Below are 17,969 nucleotides of genomic sequence, written 5' to 3'. Positions count from 1 at the left end.
GCAGTGACCCTATGTGATTGGGGGAGGGGCGCTCCCACCGGGTTTGTGTTTGTGTGTGAAGGCGCTCGAGGACTCCCCAGTCAACCGGTCAAGAGAGCTCCAATTCCTCGCTGGCTGTGGGGCTGCGCCTCCCCTTCTCTCAACTACCGCAGCCCCACTCCACGCCGGACTGAGGGGGGAGGGCAAAAGGAAGCCCCACTCCCCTCCAGGGCTGGCCTGAACCCCCACTTGACCTGCGGCCCCCCAAGACTGAAAAGACCCCCCTCCCACTTTCCCCGCTTCGCTCTCTGCGCCGAACTCCCTCCGCCATCGGGTGAACTCAAGGGAGACTCTGCCCGGAGACCGATGACGCTGCAACAAGGGAGGATTCTCATTGGTCTTTCCGCTTTCATGAACCCTCCCAATCCCGAAGTTAGAGAAAAACGCCCCTCCCCCATTCAGATCCCCCGATTCCGCCTCCGCCTTCCTCCCTCTCTTTGGGGGCGCTTGTGGGGCGGCATCCATGGCTTTTGCTGGGCTCCCCCTGGTGCTGCTGGTGGGGGCGCTGGGCCGGATCCCCGGAAGCGAAGGGGGGAAGGAGACCCCCGGTTAGGAGGGGGCTGGGCGGGGGGGGGAGAGGAGAGGTGCTGGGAAGGGCCGTCAGTGCTCCTGGGGGGAAGAAAGGGGCTGAGACCCCCGTAATAGGGAAAGGGGTCGAAGCAAGAGAAGCGGGAGCCTGAGAAGCCTCCATCTCCGCGTGGTCTCCACTCCCTCCCTCCCCTCACTTCGCCCAGGGGGGACAAAGGGGTCGCCGTCTTCCCTTCCTGGTGACTGTGGAGGGGAGGGGGGTCGCGGGAAGGCATATGAGACGCAGTCGGAGCCCCCCTCACCCCCCCAACGGTGACTGGGTGGGAGTGGGACCTTCTGGGCCCCACATTAGACCCGGATCCAGAGCCCCCAAAGTCCGTTGCCTGGAAAGAGGAAGGAGGCGGAAAGAGGGAAACTGAGGCAGGTTCACTCCTGAATCCACAAACGGCACCAAAAGTAGAAGAAAAATAGAATTTTTGCAGCTTCAGAAACTTCGGTTTTCCCCCCTGAGGCTGTGAAGGTCAGGCAGGATTTGAGCCTCGATCCCTTCTGGGAGGGGGCTGAATTTGAGGAGGAGACCAAGACCCCCCTCCCCATAATCCCCCACCATCTGATCAGGACCGGGGAGGGGAGGGGAGGGGGGGGGGAACTGAAGAATGGGGTGGGGAGTTCTGAATTGCTCCCCTAAATTGACCCTCCAGATCTACCCCTTGAAAAGGGTGGAGACCCTCCCTTTGAGATGGTCTTTGGGGGGCTGTTTTTCGGGGGGGGGGAGGTCTGAATCTAGCACAGATCAAAGGGCTGAAGATTAGGGGGAGAGGAAAAGTTGGGGTAACCAGAGGAGTTGGGGGTTGAGGGGAGCGAGGGGCTGGGAGACCCCAGAAGGATCCGTCTGGATGCCCCCATTGTTTTCCCTCCTCATATCGCCCCCACCCCAGGAAGAGAGAGAGAGAGACGGAGGCATATTTGTCTTTATGTATGTTACATTTTTTATGGTGCCCATCTTGTCTGAAACGGTCTGAAGGGATTCCTGCTTGAGCAGGGGGGTTGGACTAGATGACCTTCAGGGTCCCTTCCGTTGTTCTGTTCTATGAAATCTCCCCTACAGGTTATGATTGAAAACGAAACATATTGAAATATCCTAATATATTTAAGTGTATATAATATACAGTATATAGCTCCACCTCCCTCCGTCCTGCCTGCCTGTTTCTGGGAAGGGGCCCCGGTCGGTCCCCCTGGGAGGGAAAAGGGGACCAGTGGGGCGAAACATCCGAGGGGATCCGGCCTGGAGGGGCTTTCGGGGAGGCGGTCGGAGTCCCCGTTTCTCCGGGGCGGCCCAAGGGCTCCTCCTGCCTCGGGCGGCGGGCGCAGAGAAGCGGCGGCTCCGTCCTGGGAGTCGCAGCCCCGCGAGTCTCCCTGAGGCGAAAGGCCCGGAATCTCCTCCTCCTCCCTCGGCTTCTTCGCCCGCTTCCCCTCCTCCGCGCCGGAGCCAGGGCGGCAGTTCCTGAGGGAGGCGAGTTCGGATCCCCCCGAGAGGCTTTTTCCCTCCGTCTCCACCGACGGTTCCTAGACAGGAAGGAGAGGAAGGCGGAGAAAGAGCCGCCTCTGCAGTCCTTGACAGGGAGCCTCGGAGAGGAGCCTTTCCCGCTACTCCCAAGCCCATCATCCCCGCCCCCTCCCATGCGCTCCACTTTCCCGCCCTTTCTACCCTCCTGGCCCTTTGCCCCAAGTCCACCAGGGGGCGCCCTCCGCCGAAGGGAATATTCCAGGCGCTTCCCCATTGGGCCATTGGAGGGCGAAAGTCACGGCTGCCTTCCCAGAGGAGGAGGAGGAGGAGGAGGCGGTGAAGGAAGTGACATCACTGAGCCTTGCCTCTCTAGGGTGCCGCACTCGCTGTCCTCAACTGGGGCGTCGCAGGAGGCAGAGAGGCTGCGGGAGAGTCTGGCTGGGAGACATCCAGACGTGCACCGGGTGAGGGGGGGGCTCTTCCCGGGTCCCATGCCCCACAGACGCCCTCTCCATGCCAAGTGAGGGGAGGGCGAGGCTGGTGGAGGCCCAGCAGGAAAGGAGAGAAGCTGGGCGAGGAGGAAGAGGCAGGATTCGCACCGGGCTCCCCGGGGGCCCCGGTCCTCTCTCCGGAGGGGGAGAGAAGCGAGACGAGGCGGCCTCTCCAGCTGCCAGCTTCCTGGCCGTGCTCGCGGGGGCGGGGGCTAGCCCTGCGGCTGGACGAGCCGCTTGGAGCTCCGGGCAGGTTAGGAAAAGGGGGTCCAGGGGCTGAATCCCCCTTTCTGATCCTGGGCGTTGTTTTTTCTCTCCCTCCCAGATCCGGAACCTCGGAGCCCTCGGCAGCCTTTGCAAGCCAGGATTTTCTCTGTGGAGGAAAGAAGGAAGGAAGGGAGCAGGAGGACCAGCAGGGATCTGTCCTGCGGCCCCAGAAATGGTCCCGTGAAGGAAGAGTCCCCTGGAGACCCCCCAGAGTCTCTGGAGCCCTTTGGAGTTGCTCTGCCGGAGAGAGGAAGGATGGAGACACCCCCTTTGGCCAAGGAGGGGAGCGGAAAAGGCCTCATGACTCTTCAGCCTGGCGGCTGTGGGGAGAGCTGGACCAGAACCGGGCAGAAGGTCCTGCAGGAGGGAACCAACCTCCCCTCTGAAGTTCAGCCCTGGACCTCCATCCGATACCGGGAGGCTGAGGGTCCTCGAGGACTTTGCAGCAGACTCCATGACTTGTGCAGGCGATGGCTGAGGCCAGGAAAGCACAGCAAAGCCCAGATGCTGGACCTGGTGGTTCTGGAGCGGCTCCTGGCTCTCCTGCCCCCAGAGATGGAGGGCTGGGTGCGGGAGTGTGGAGCAGAGAGCAGCTCCCAGGCGGTGGCCCTGGCGGAAGGCTTCCTCCTGAGCCAGGCAGAGGAGCAGAAGGAGCAGCTCCAGCAGCAGGTGGGAGACTTTAGGGAGCTCGGAAGGGAATAAATAGAGAGAGTGTTTGAATGCTTCACCCCTCCTTCCCAAACTTCTCCCACGTTCATAATATGAGCCAATTCTCCAGTTCTTGTAGGACATTGTTCCACTGTTTTCTTACTCAGCCACACGGATGGATATTGGGGGCTTTGAGGTTGTGTTCCGAATAGAAGAATCTACTTTGTGTTGTGTGACCTACATTAATTCTGCTTCTTCCTTCCTTCCTCCTATTTGAAGTGCTGCACTGTGGAGATCAGAGATCCTGAGGGAAAGAAGAACCCATCAAATACCTCTCAGAAACTATTTTTCCAGAGGATCCCTTGGGAAGACCAAAGTCAGAACACCTCAGTAGGTAATGGAAGATCCTCCGATTCCCCATCTGTCTTCCCTTCCCTCTCTCTACTCTCCTATAGAACACCTCCTCCTATTTTGTTAATTATACATTTTTAAATTATTTATTCCTTACAGAGAAACAAAGAATGAAGCTTTCTGGTTTTTATGACGGAGATCAGACAGTGGTTGAACCTCCAAAACAAGTAAGAAAGGGAAAAGAGATTAGATTTGAAAACTCCCTTCACGAACTAAAGTGGGTGTGCAGAGGGCTCTCTCCGTCTATTCCCACCCTTGTTTGGCCTGGATTATTTTTGTGTTCTTCCACAACACGGAGAGCAGAATAGCAGGTTCAAGTTGCTGTCAGCCAGCATAGCTTCCCTCTGGTTATCTTGTTCTGCTAAGTTCTCCTCCAACTTGTAGTTTAGAAGAAGCAATTTTTAAAAAGTCCTTCCATAAATAGGAATAAATGTATCATTACAGTGGCAGGAACTGCTAGAGACCCATTTTTGGGGGTAACTCTTTGACTCAGAATTGTGCAAGGCTAATGAAAAATAAATAAATACGTTGCCACATTACCATTTTCAAAAAGCCTTATTTATAACCTGTACTTCAAAAATAAGCAAATCGTATTAAAAAATAAAGCAGACTATTAAAGTCCAAAAGGAGTTGCCGTGTTGAGGATGTAATCATGGTACTTTGGCTTCCAAAATAATTTCCAATCCTCTGATTTGTGCCTCGAATAGGAGATCAAACATTCCTGCTTTGCAAAGGCTGCGAAAGGACTTTCCCAGGGAATTTTCTCTTCTTTGTTTTCTTCCTTTCAGCCAATGGCTCAGACTATTGAGTCAATCAATGATAGAGCGATAGATCATTTGATCCAGAAAGTGGGATTACTTTACTGAAAGGCACTGAAGGTTTTGCAGAATCAATCAACTTGATAAAACTTCCCCAAATATTTCTTCACTGAAAGCAAGTTTCAGATTTGCCCATTTTCTCACCTAAAATTAGGACTTGTGTGACCCCCAGCCATTTAACTTAGTGCATATCTCTGCTTTGGGAATTTGGGAACAATGGAACGGAATAACAGAGTTGGTTGGGATCTTGGAGGTCTTCTAGTCCAACCCCCTTTTTCTGTATCCTGTACAGAGGTGGATTTATAAACTGGACAGATGCAGAGAAATAACTCAACAAGACGTCCATAACAAAGAACATTTATTGGTTCATCAAGTATCCTCATAACTCATATTTGTGACAAAGTTCTTCTTTGATGACCAATCCTTTGCATATCTGCCTTGTAGTAAAAGGTGGTTATCTCCTAACCCATCTCTTAGCGATAGAAAGAAGGTGCTATGAGTTAGAGAGTTCAGACAAAGAATGGGGAAAAGTTCCCCCAACCCCTCGAGGGTCAAACTAGTGACCAATCAGGATTACAGATGTGGCCACGTGACATGAACTACATTTCCCAGGATACCTTTAACTACATGTACCATGATGCATTCCCTTAAGGGGGCAGCTCATAATTCCTAAGTAACTATCCAATGCCCATAGACCGGCTGGGACAGCACACCCCTGCTAAGACAGGAAGCCCTATAACGTTTCAGATAAATGGCTTGCCAGTTTCTTCATAAACACCTCCAGTACTGGAGCATCCACAATTTCCGGAGGCAAGTCATTCCAATGATTAATGTTCCCACTGTCAGGAAATTTCTCTTTACTTGTAGGTTGTTTCTTTCCTTGAATAGTTTCCATCCATTGCTTCTTGGAACACTGCTATCATGTCACCCCCCAGTCCTTTTTTCATGAAACTGGACATCCCCAATTCCAGCCACCGTTCTTTATATGTTTTAGCCTCCTGTCCACTAATAATTTGTGTTGCTCTTCTCTGCACTCTTTGTAGAGTCTCAGGATCTTTTTTTACATCTGGCAAACCAAAACTGGATGCAATATTCCAAGTGTGGTCTTACCAAGGCCTTATGAAGTGATACTAACACTTCATGTCATCTTGATTCTATCCCTCTTAATGCAGCCTATGATTCTGTTGGTTTTTTTTTTCAACTGTAGCATAGTGCTGACTCATGTTAAAGTGGTTGTCCATTAGGACTCCAAGATCCCTGTTGCACTTACTGTTGAGCCATTTATCACCTATTCTATGCACGTGCGATTTTTTTCCCTAAATGTAGAACCTTACATTTCTGTTGATTTCGTTTTGTTTCACGGAGCCCAATCTGTCGATCCTTCTATATCTCAAGCTTATCTTCTGGAGTGTTGGTATTCCTATCAATTTGGTCTTGCCTGCAAATTTCACACATTCCCCTTCTGTCCTCTTGTCTACATCAATGATGAAGATGAACAGATCTTGCAAATCCTCCCCTTTTGTTCTTTTTTCCGTGTCCAGGAGGGTCTGGTGTCCTTTGAGGAGGTGGCTGTGTATTTTTCTGAGGAGGAATGGTCTCAGCTGGAACCTGACCAGAAAGCGCTGCATTCGGAAGTCATGCTTGAAAACCATAGGAACGTGGTCTCTCTGGGTAAGAGTTTTCTACTCCCCAATCAAGAAGAGAGATTTTCGTTAGTTTTTTATTTTAAAAAAACCACTAATCAGATATTGTCTCCTGGGAGGGAGAAGGAAAGGAACATACGAAGAATGGTTACAGGAACTGGGCTTGGCTAGTCTAGTGAAGAGAAGGACCAGGGGGACATCATAGCAGTCTTCCAATATTTGAAGGGTTGCCACAGAGCGGAAGTGGTCAATCTATTTTCTAAAGAGCCTGTAGGCCAGACAAGGAATAATGGATGGAAACTGAACAAGGAGAGATTTAACCTGGAAATAAGGAGAAACTTGCTGACAGTGAGAACAGTCAACCAATGGAACACCTTGCTCTCGGAAGTTGTGGGAGCTCCATCACTTGAGACTTTCAAGAAGAGATTGGACTACCATTTGTCAGAAATGGTGTAGGGTCTCCCGCTTGAGCTGGGGATTGGACTAGATCAGGGGTCGCCAACCTTTTGGATCTGAGTGACCACCAAACTTATAATTTTAAATCCTGGGGACCACTAATATGAATTTTGACTGACGGTGGCTTGCTGGTGTTGGTGGGAGTAAGAGAGAGAGATCTGATCTAACCCCCCCACCCCCCCTCTCTCTCACACACACACAGGCAGATAACAGATAATCAGAGTTGGAAGGGACCTTGTGGGTCATCTAGTCCAACCCCCCGCCCAAGCGGGAGACCCTTCACATTTCTGACAAATGGCAGTCCAATTTCTTCTTAAAAGTCTCAAGTGATGGCACTTCCACAACTTCTGAGGCCAAGGTGTTGATTGTTTTCACTGTCAGAAAGTTTCTCCTTATTTCCAGGTTGAATCTCTCGTTCAGTTTCCATCCATTATTCCTTGTCTGGCCTAGAGGCAGGGGTGGGATTCAAATTTCTTACCAACTGGTTCTTGGGCGGGGCCTAATTTGTGGGTGTGGCTTGGTGATCATGTGACTGCCTGCACATGGCTTGTATGTAAATTTTATAAATATTTATGTAAATATGATTTTTTTTAATTAAAAAAAACTTTTCCCAAAATTAGGCAAAGCAGGCAGGCAGATTGAGTTGCACACAGAATCACAAATTCAGAGATCTATCTTTCTGCCATTGGCTATATATCTACTAAGATCTACTCAATTAACATTACCCCTGTTAAGTTTGGAGGCGTGGACGTAATAACGGAGACGAGGCATCGGGTAGTGACTCAACTCTTTAATAGTGACTTCAGAACAGAGCAAAACACTTGGGCAGCAGCAGCTCTTTTATAGAGCTAGCTGCTGCCGCAATAACCAATGAGAACGAGTTTAACCGCACTTAGCCTTCCAATCAGAGACGGCCGCTGTCAACCAATCAGGTTAGCCGAGGCAGCCAATCATGATCGCGTACTAGCGGGCCAATCAGAAGTGCAGGATTACGAGCCTGTAGTTGGAACGAAGCTCGAAGGGTTTTTAATAATGAGTTTATTTAGTTAGTTCGTAACACCCCTCCCCCCTAGGTTCCGTCCGAGGGTTGGTGTGACGTATTCACGCAAGTAGGCAGGCCGTTTCACCTGCCTGTTCGATTTCCGCTGTTCTACCGGTTTCCGTTCTGGTTCCGTTGGAACGTTTGCGGAACCGGATGGTGACGAAGGTTCCACTGTCTCGCTGGGTGAATCAAGGCTGTTTTCTTGGTTGTTTTCTGGGAATTCTGGGATTTCTTCCCTGACTGGGCTGCTCCGTGGCGAGGCCATTTCCCGGCTCGGGCTTCCCTCGGTTGGTGAATATCCCCTGGCTGGCCGTACCGTCTGCTGGGCTCCGCTGATTGGGTCCTCTGTTATGTCTATTTCGGCCCCCTCGTCTTCTCTTCCCTTCCCCCCCCCCAGCTAGAAAATTAGGGGGTTCAAGAGGGTGAGGCGCCAAACGGGAACGAAGTTGGTCGATATGGCGCTTCCACAGTTTGCCGTCATTAGTCTGCAAACGGTACGATCTGGGGCCGGTTATCTGCGTGATGATAGCGGGGACCCACAATGGGTCAGCTGAAAAGTTTTTCGCAAAAACTGGATCGCCTACCTTGAACGCACGACACTTGCTGCTGGAACCGCAGGGTTTTTCTGGTGTGTAGGTCGGGTGTAGGCGATCGAGGTGTGAGCGAAGTTTCCGGCCCATCAAGAGTTCGGCCGGGGTTCTGTTGGTGATGCTGTGCGGCGTAATGTGTTGAAGAAGAAGCATCCGGTTTATCTTGTCGTCAATATCGCCATGTTCCATTTTGTGCAATGTTTTTTTGATGAATTGTACCATCCGCTTGGCCCTGCCATTTGCCGCAGGGTGAGCCGGCGAAGTTAAGGCATGGCGGATGCCCCAGTCCGCTAGGTACTGGTCAAATGCAAGGGCAGTGAACTGGGGGCCATTGTCCGAGACTAAAACGTCCGGTAGTCCATGCGTAGCGAATAGTCTATTTAACTTTTTAACGACGGCTTCAGTTGTGGTGCTTTTCATTTTGTGGACTTCGAGCCAGTTGGAATAGGCATCCACCGTTATTAGAAAGGTGTGTCCCTTGGTGGGTCCCGCAAAATCAATATGGATGCGGGACCAGGGGCCACGAGGTGGATCCCATTCGGTTGGAGGTGCCTTCGGTGGGGCCGCACGGATTTCCTGGCACTTGTTGCATGTGGCCACCCAGGTCTCTTATTTGTTTATCGATACCCGGCCACCACGTGTAACTTCTCGCCAACGCCTTCATCCGCACAATACCTGGATGACCGTCGTGTAATAGTTTTAGGACGCTGTGTTGTAATTTTTCAGGAATGATGACCCTGTCTCCCCACAAAACGCAGCCCTTCTGAGAGAACAGCTCGGTTTGCCGGTTTTTAAATGGTGTGAAGATATTGTCAGGTTCGTTGTCAGGCCAGCCTCGTTCCACCCAGCTGAGGACCCGAGCCAATGTGGGGTCCTCCTGCGATGTCTCGTGCAGTCAGAGGTGGCGATGGGAGAGTTTCGATTTGGAGCGCCGTAAGGGTTGGAGCGGGATCATCTATGGCTTCCGGCAGCGGTGAACGGCTCAAGGCGTCAGCGTGGGGAATGGCTTTCCCCAGGCGGTGTAGCAATCGATAACCGTATGCGGCTAGAAACTCTGACCAACGGGTCATTCTTGGTGATAAGATGTGGGGAGTAGGCTTGTCCCCCGCTAATATGCCAAGCAATGGCTTGTGGTCAGTTATTATAGTAAACGGCCGTCCATAGACATATTCATGAAAGCGTTTAATAGCGGCTACAATAGCAAGAGCCTCCTTATCGAGTTGGCTATAGTTCCTTTCAGTCTTTCATAATGTTCGGGAAAAGAAAGCAATAGGTGCCTCCTTGCCGTTTGGTAGAACATGGCTTAAAATGGCTCCCACCCCAAACGGCGAGGCGTCGCACGTGACGGTTAAAGGCAAAGCCTCGTTATATTGCATTAATACAGCGTCGGAGGTCAAGAGATCTTTTACTTGCTGGAACGCTCGTTCTTCCCGTTGTCCCCAGACCCAGGAAGCCTTCTTGTCTAGTAAACGATGTAGGGGCTCAGCTACCGTCGCCTTCTGGGGCAAGAAGATATTATAAAAGTTAATGAGTCCTAGGAAGGCTTGTAGGTCCGTTTTATTCCTAGGTCTGGGGGCGTTTTTTATGGCTGTTATTTTTTTTTCGGTCGGATGAATTCCCTTTTTATCAAGGAGGTACCCCAGGAATTCAACCCTCTCAGTACAAAGTTGACACTTGTCTTTTTTCACCTTTAAACCTGCGTTTTTAAATTTTTGGAGAACCGCTCTGAGTCGGGTTTTCAACACGTCTCTATTGGGGGCAGCTATCAAGACGTCATCGAAATAAGGCACGACCCCTTTTATGCCTTGCAGCAATCGCTCCATCAGGCTTTGGAAAATGCCTGGGGCTACACTCACTCCGAACTGGAGTCTATTACATTTAAATGCACCATGGTGCGTGACGATAGTCTGGGCCTCAGCAGTCTCTGCATCTACGGGTAGCTGCTGGTAAGCCTGTGCTAGGTCCAATTTTGTGAAGATCTTTCCGCCGCCCAGGGAGTGAAGAAGATGTTGAACCACCGGTACGGGATAAGCGCTTTGCTGAAGCGCGTGGTTTAGGGTGGCTCGGTAATCCCCACAAATTCTTATCGATCCATCCGATTTAATGGGTGTTACAATCGGGGTTTCCCAACGGGCGTGATCGATTGGTTCTAACACCCCTTGGGCTATCAATTTGTCCAATTGTTCATCAATCTTTGGCTTGAGTGCGAAGGGCACTCGACGAGGCTTAAGGCGTATGGGCGCAACATCGGGGCTGAGGTTAAACGATATGGGGGACCCCTTGTACTTGCCTAGCTGCGCTGTGAATACATCCTGGAACTCCTGAACGAGAGCTGCTTCCCAGTCACTGCTCCCGGTCTGGTGAATGCCGGCTAGTTCAATCCCCAATGGAGCGAACCACTGTAAACCCAATAAACTGGGTCGGTCTCGATCGACGATGGTAAGAGGCAGAGTTGCGGTGTGGTCTTTAAAGGAGACCTGGACGTGGCGGGACCTGGCAAGGGAATTCGGTTTCTCTGGTAGTCCCTTAATATGATTTTCTGGGTGCTGAGGTCTTGACGACGGATGTCAGGGATCAGCTGTTTGAAAGTCCTACACGAGACCATTGATAAGGACGAGCCCGAGTCTACTTCCATGACGCATGGGCGATTCTCGATGGCGACCTTCACTCGGATCTTCCTTGCATCCAAAGATGAGACGTGACCGATGGTGATGGTTTGGTGCATCTCCTCTCGTCTAGCTGACGCAGCAGGCGCTCGATTTCTGTAGTGATAGTGGTTCCATTGGTGATTCAGGCGATCCCGGTTCACGGGCGGACTGCCCGTAGCTTGGCGGGAGTTGTTTTCTTTACGGATTGGACTTGATCCCCGCTTGCTCCTGCAGATCTTGGCGATATGGCCCCTCTTTCCACAGGAACGGCAGAGTGCGTCGAGGAATTTGCATTCAGCTCGCGGGTGATTTGCCCCACAACCGGCGCATTGACGCGAAGGTTTTTGGTTCCGCTGGTCTCACTGGTCGCGCTCTGACAGGAGTTGGTTGACCTCTTCTTCATCACTGTCTGATGGGGATTCGAGGTCTTCATGGTGCGCCGTTGTTGAGTGCCTTTCTGGAAAAGGCGAACCCTCATGGGCGAGTTGGCGGAGCGGTGCGTTGGTGCGGCGCATTCGAGCGGCCGTCTTCCTGGTTGCCTCTGCTGCAGTAGCATCAGCAATGGCATCTGCAAGATCGATGTCCCCTTTGGCCATGATCTTGCTCTGCACCGTGTGGTCATCTAATCCCAGAACTATGCGGTCTCGCATAGCTTCTTCGGGGTTTGAAAAACCACAGAGTCCACCCAGGTTCCGGAGATCGGCGATGAAGTCTCCAACGCTCTCGCCCTTCCGTTGGTCCCTCTGGTAAAATTCATGTCTCCTGATGAGGGTTGGCACCGCGGGTGCATAATGGGTCCGAAGGATAGGAGCAAGGTTATCCCAATCCATTGTCTTAACCTCTGCAGGTTTTGCAAGTGCCTTAGCCATTTTAAAAACGGCAGGCCCACAATGGGTCAGGAAGACCGCTCGTTTCTTGCCAGGCGAAGCATCCTTCAGGTTGTTGGTCTCCAGGAACATCTGGAACCTGTCCATATATGAGTCCCAGTCTTCGTTAGCCGGGTCAAATGGAGCGGGTGGTATGGCGCCGCTGGCCATCTTGCCGTTGTTGACGCTCTTTCAGCCACGTGCTCTGTTCGGTGCACTGTAAGTGCTCAGTCGGCTCTATTGTCTCCGCATCCCACTCTCGTCACCAGTGTTAAGTTTGGAGGAGTGGACGTAATAACGGAGACGAGGCATCGGGTAGTGACTCAACTCTTTAATAGTGACTTCAGAACAGAGCAAAACACTTGGGCAGCAGCAGCTCTTTTATAGAGCTAGTTGCTGCCGCAATAACCAATGAGAATGAGTTTAACCGCACTTAGCCTTCCAATCAGAGACGGCCGCTGTCAACCAATCAGGTTAGCCGAGGCAGCCAATCATGATCGCGTACTAGCGGGCCAATCAGAAGTGCAGGATTACGAGCCTGTAGTTGGAACGAAGCTCGAAGGGTTTTTAATAATGAGTTTATTTAGTTAGTTCGTAACAACCCCCTCCCATTTTCTCCAACTATGTGGCAGTGATGAATTCCATAGATGACACTGTGTCTGTCACATAAAATTTGCTTGCAAGTAAACTCACAAAATTAACTCACAACACACCATGTATGTAAATATTGATATTTTTTTTTAAAAAGCAACTTTCTGTTCCATATCTTATTTGTATTTTTCCATTTCTATTTGAACTTCTCTATGGAGGCTGAAAAAAACAAGGTGTGCTTTTATGTGTCCTCTGGAGGTCGTGTGAGATGAATGTGTTGTCATTTGTCCTCTGGAACCTCCCCAAATTGTGTGAGAACAGAACTTTCAGGCTCAGCTCATGGAAGAGCATTCTCCCAATTCAATTCAAGAACAAAGGCCTCATGCAGTGTGACTCAGAGCATCCTAGGGTACAGGTAATCCTCAAGTTACGACAGTTCATTTAGTGACCGTTCCAAGTTACAACCAGCCTTCCCCCGAGTACTTGAGACCCAGTCCCCTCTTTATTTTCAAAGACTTTTGCCCTGGATCTTATGAAGTCCTCAGTTCTTAAAAGAACAGAGGCCTAAAGTACTGTAGTGCGAGATCACACAAGATTAGTAGCCTGTGATCTTGCACTACTGGTCTTGTGTGATCTCCTACTAAAGTACTTTAGGCCTCTGTTTTATGGAAACTGATGCCTGCACCAGATCCAGCCAAAGAGCCCTTGCAAGCTGATGGGACCTTGGGGCAGCAAAATAGCCATTCTTGAAGCATGCCAACCTTTCCAGTCTCAGTTTGAAGAGTGTTTACAAGGCAATGGGAGTCTTCAGGAAGGGATTTACCTCCAAAATCTCATCGCTGGGATGAGGGAACAGACCGAATGGGGGTCCCGCCCGCCAAATGGACACCATGGAGCAGCTGCTCCAAGGTACACCGGGGAAGAAGGAGCTTGTTTCAAAATTGTTTCATTTCTCACAGGTCTCTGCTAAAATTAACCCACCCCAATCAATCTTAAGTTTTCTCCTAATTCCTTCTTGGATGTTTCCCCTGATTATTCCTTAACTCAAAACATACTCTGAGTGAGATTTGCGTTTCTATAGATAATTGCAAGGAAAGAGATATTTTTTAGATATTTTCAAAGCTTTCTTGACACATGAACGTAGAAATCATCATGTCTATATAACACTACTGTAGGCATGCAAATAAACAACCTAATGGAATTTCGGAGAAATTCAGAAGGAAATTCACTTGACTTTCTACACTTTGATATTTTTCTCTAACCTTGTTCTCATTTTCATCTCCCTTTTGCTTTGAAGGTAATAATGGGCAGGAGAATCAAGATTCCTGTGAACTGTTCCAAGTGATCAGTGCTAAAGATGGAACGGAGAAGTTTGGAATTCAAATGGAATTAGAAAGCCATGAGAGAAACCAGTCAAAGAATTGGAATAAGGAAAGCTCATCTTCCAGTGAAGCTCCAATGCAAGACTTTCTTGCACAACAAGAGAAAATAAGGAAAAAATATACTGGAAAAAGTGTGAACCTAATCAAAGCTGAAGTACAAGTAAATGAACAATATTTAACCCAAAACAAAGGAGAAGGTGCTATAGGAAGACACAATGGAGAGAATTACAATGGGACTTTAATTCTTTCTCTTGGAAATAACTTCCTTACATCTCAAAAAGTGATTGACACAAAAGAGAAGCTTTATAGATGTTTGGATTGTGGAAAATGTTTTAGAACAAGCAGGCAACTTACTATCCATAAAACGATCCACACAGGGGAGAAACCATATGAATGCATAGAGTGTGGAAAGACCTTTGCTCATAGCAGTACACTTACTTATCATAAAAGGATCCACACAGGAGAGAAGCCTTATAAATGCATGGAGTGTGGAAAGACCTTTGCTCGGAGAAGTTATCTTATTTCCCATAAGATAATCCACACAGGAGAGAAACCCTATAAATGCATGGACTGTGGAAAGGCCTTTGCTCATAGCAATACACTTACTATCCATGAAAGGATCCACACAGGGGAGAAAGCCTATAAATGCATGGAGTGTGGAAGGACCTTTGCTCATAGCAATACACTTATTATCCATGAAAGGATCCACACAGGGGTGAAACCATATAAATGCATGGAATGTGGAAAGATGTTTGCTCATGACAATGGACTTAGAACCCACAAAAAGATTCACACAGGAGAGAAACCCTATAAATGCATGGTGTGTGGAAAGACCTTCGCTCATAGCAAAACACTTACTATCCATGAAAGAATCCACACAGGGGAGAAACCATATAAATGCATGGATTGTGGAATGACATTTGTTCAAAGAAGTCATCTTATTTTACATAAGATGAGCCATACAGGGGAGAAGCCGTATAAATGCATGGAGTGTGGAAAGACCTTTGCTTACAGACGTATACTTATTTCCCATAAGATGGTCCACACAGGAGAGAAGCCGTTCAAATGCATGGAGTGTGGAAAGACCTTTGCTCGGAGCAGTGGCCTTAGAAGCCACAAAAAGATCCACACAGGAGAGAAACCATTTAAATGCATGGAGTGTGCAAAGACTTTTGCTCAAAGGGGTAATCTTATTTCCCATAAGATGATCCATACAGGGGAGAAACCATTTAAATGCATGGAATGTGGAAAGGCCTTTGCTCAAAGACGTAATCTTATTTCCCATAAGATGATCCACACAGGAGAGAAACCATTTAAATGTATGGAGTGTGGAAAGACCTTTGCTCAGGACAGTCACCTTAAAAGGCACAAGAAGATCCACTCAGGAGAGAAACCGTATAAATGCATGGAGTGTGGAAAGACCTTTGCTCAGGACAGTGATCTTAAAAGGCACAAAAAGATCCACACAGGAGAGAAACCATATGAATGCATGGAGTGTGGAAAGACCTTTGCTTGGAGCAGTAGCCTTAGAAACCACAAAAAGACACACTCTTATTTCCCGTAAAAGAAGCCACACAGGGGAGGAGCCATTTAAATGCATGGAGTGTGGAAAGAGTTTCGCTCAGAATGGTCATCTTACTTCCCATAAAAGGATTCACGCTCGGAAGAAACTATACAGCAATAGCCACTCCTGGGTCCTCATTTTAGCAACCTCAAAAGGAGGAAAAACTTAATCAACCATGAGCTGTTAAGGATTGAACTCTTGGCTGTGGGCAATTAGCCTGTAGTACTGCATTCTAACCACTGACCCACCATGTTTCCATACATTTGTATGTGTGTGCATATTGTGCCTTTCTGATCCAAATGAGACAATGTTGAATCTAAAATGAAAAAAACAAAAACAAAAAAGATATTTAGACTTTGGAGAAAGTGCAAAGAAGAGCAGCTAAGAGGATTAAAGGCCTGAAGACTGAAACATACGGTTGCAGGATTTGTGGGAGGCTAGTCTGCAGAAAAGGATTAGGAGAGTGACCTGATAGAAGTATTCCAGTACTTGAGAGGCTGCCACAAAGAGGAGGGGGTCAATTTATTTTCCAAAGCACCAGAGGGAAGGACAAGAAACAATGCATGTAAAATAATCAAGGAGAGAAGCAACTTCGAATTAACGAAAATTTTCCTTACAGTGAAGTCGATTAACCAGTGGAACAGCTTTCCTTCAGACATTGAGGTTGCTTCATCACTGGACATTTTTAAGAAGAGACTGGATAGTCACTTGTCTGAAATGGTATAGGGTTCCTGCTTGAGCAGGGCTTTGGTTGAAGACCTTGAAGGTGCCTTCCCAGCTCTATTCTGATTGATTTGATTGATAATCACAGAATTGATGAAAGAGATATCTGAAATGCAAGGTCCTTGAGCGATTTCAGGTCTTGGTTGTTCTCTTGCAGATGTTCATTACCAAACTTGGTAACTTCATCAGTGCTGATAGGGTTTTGCTCACATTTTTTTTATTCTGATGGCTTGCCCTTTCAGCGGGGCTGGAAGCAGTCCTCTTTGTTCCTTGGTTGGACATTACTTAAATAAGCACAAGCACACTGCAGAAACCCTGAACCACATAAAGGTAACCCTATAATCTATACACAGGAATGGTCTGCTGGGGGTTCACAGGGTTCGGGAGAGCCTAACTAAGATTCTGTGTGCTGTTCGGAGAGCCCTCAAATCCCTCCTGCCTGGCCCTGCCCCCCTACCCCCACGGATTCTCACTGGCCCATTTGGATGCAGGTAAGTGCAGGGTGTGTGTGGACACTCTGGGAGGCCCTAAAAATGGGCCTCCTGGAAGTTTGGGAGAGGCTGGAAATGGGCCTGTTTCAGCTTCCAGAGGCCTCAGGGCCGGGAGTCCATTTTGCCCTTCCGTGAGGCTCAGAGAAAAGACTTCCGAGCCTAGAAAGAGACAAAGATTCCCCCCACAAAATGGTGCAGGAGGCTGACTAGGCCACACCCACCATAGCCACGCCCACCAGCGGGTAAGAGAACCCATTGCTAGCTCTTTTTGTAAATTTATTTGAGTTTTCACATAAAGAAAAGAAATACAATTAAAACATCTTTTTTGTAGCAGCATAATCCCGGTTACAGTTCTTCGTTACAGACACAAATTCAGGTTCATGCTCATTTTTATATTCTATTCCATATCTTATTACAATTTTACATTTTCTACATGGCTTCTCCTCTTTTAATTTCTCAATTTTATTTTATTTATTTCATCTCAATTCAAATCATTATATTTATATTTTTTGTCTGTCCTGTTTCAATTGTCTATTATCTTTTCTCATTAAACAAAATTTCTCCTGTAGTTACTGATTGAGTATGGCCTTTATATCTTTTCCCTAAGTTATAACCTCAATATAATACATAACTTGCATTGATTCTGTTGGTACATTCTTAAACTACACAGTATTCTTAAAAAGAAAAAGAAAAGAAGTTATAAATGTATATAATTAAAACAACATTCCATTCAAATTCAATTCTATCATTAATATTAGTATTCATTACAGTCTTAACATTTTTCACTTTTCAATTAAATATCATACTTCTATGAGAACAATTATAAACTTTCCATAATCAATTCCCCCCTCTTCACTTATATTTTATAAAACATTGACTAAATTTAAAGTGTTCCCATTCCTTCCTAATTCAATTTCTCATTTATTTTTATTTCATTTACTTTATTCACAAACATTTCACTAAGTTACACTAACCATTCTATCCCTCATTCTAATCATATGTTGTTTCCAATTTTCTAAAGTTATTTCTATTTCAAATATAACAACACAATCTCATGTACCTTTACAGAATCCCCTTTCAGTTAGATTTTTCACCCATTATCTCTAAATAGGTCCTGTTTCTTTATATCTTGCTCCGGACCTTTGTGACTTCTTTTCACTTTCCTTCTTCTCTTTCTTCTTCTCTCTCCCTTTTTACCCTTTGTCTCTCTCTACCTCTATTTCCCTCTTCTGTATTCCCCTTTTCAGTTGCTTTCCATTATTAT

General features: G+C 47.9%; 1 protein-coding gene and 1 pseudogene across 2 annotated transcripts in view; both read left to right on the top strand.

Annotated features, from left to right (window-relative positions):
• Positions 1-17,969, top strand: part of LOC113427945 (DLA class II histocompatibility antigen, DR-1 beta chain-like) — a 318,237-nt pseudogene that overhangs the window by 165,244 nt on the left and 135,024 nt on the right. The window lies entirely within an intron of this gene.
• Positions 2,084-17,969, top strand: part of LOC113429744 (uncharacterized) — a 32,302-nt gene continuing 16,416 nt past the window's right edge. Inside the window, 5 exon segments of the mRNA XM_087958846.1 lie at positions 2,084-3,501; positions 3,760-3,874; positions 3,991-4,058; positions 6,251-6,380; positions 13,843-15,488. Coding sequence (XP_087814972.1) covers positions 3,088-3,501; positions 3,760-3,874; positions 3,991-4,058; positions 6,251-6,380; positions 13,843-15,488 — 2,373 coding nt within the window. The 5' untranslated portion in view covers positions 2,084-3,087.

This window comes from Notechis scutatus, chromosome 2 (assembly GCF_049901735.1).
Source record: "Notechis scutatus isolate UNSWTSFEM ecotype Mainland chromosome 2, rNotScu1.2, whole genome shotgun sequence".
NCBI classification, from domain to species: Eukaryota; Metazoa; Chordata; class Lepidosauria; order Squamata; family Elapidae; genus Notechis; species Notechis scutatus.
The sequence above is the reverse complement of the archived record's forward strand: the minus strand, read 5'-3'. Positions and strand labels throughout refer to the sequence as shown.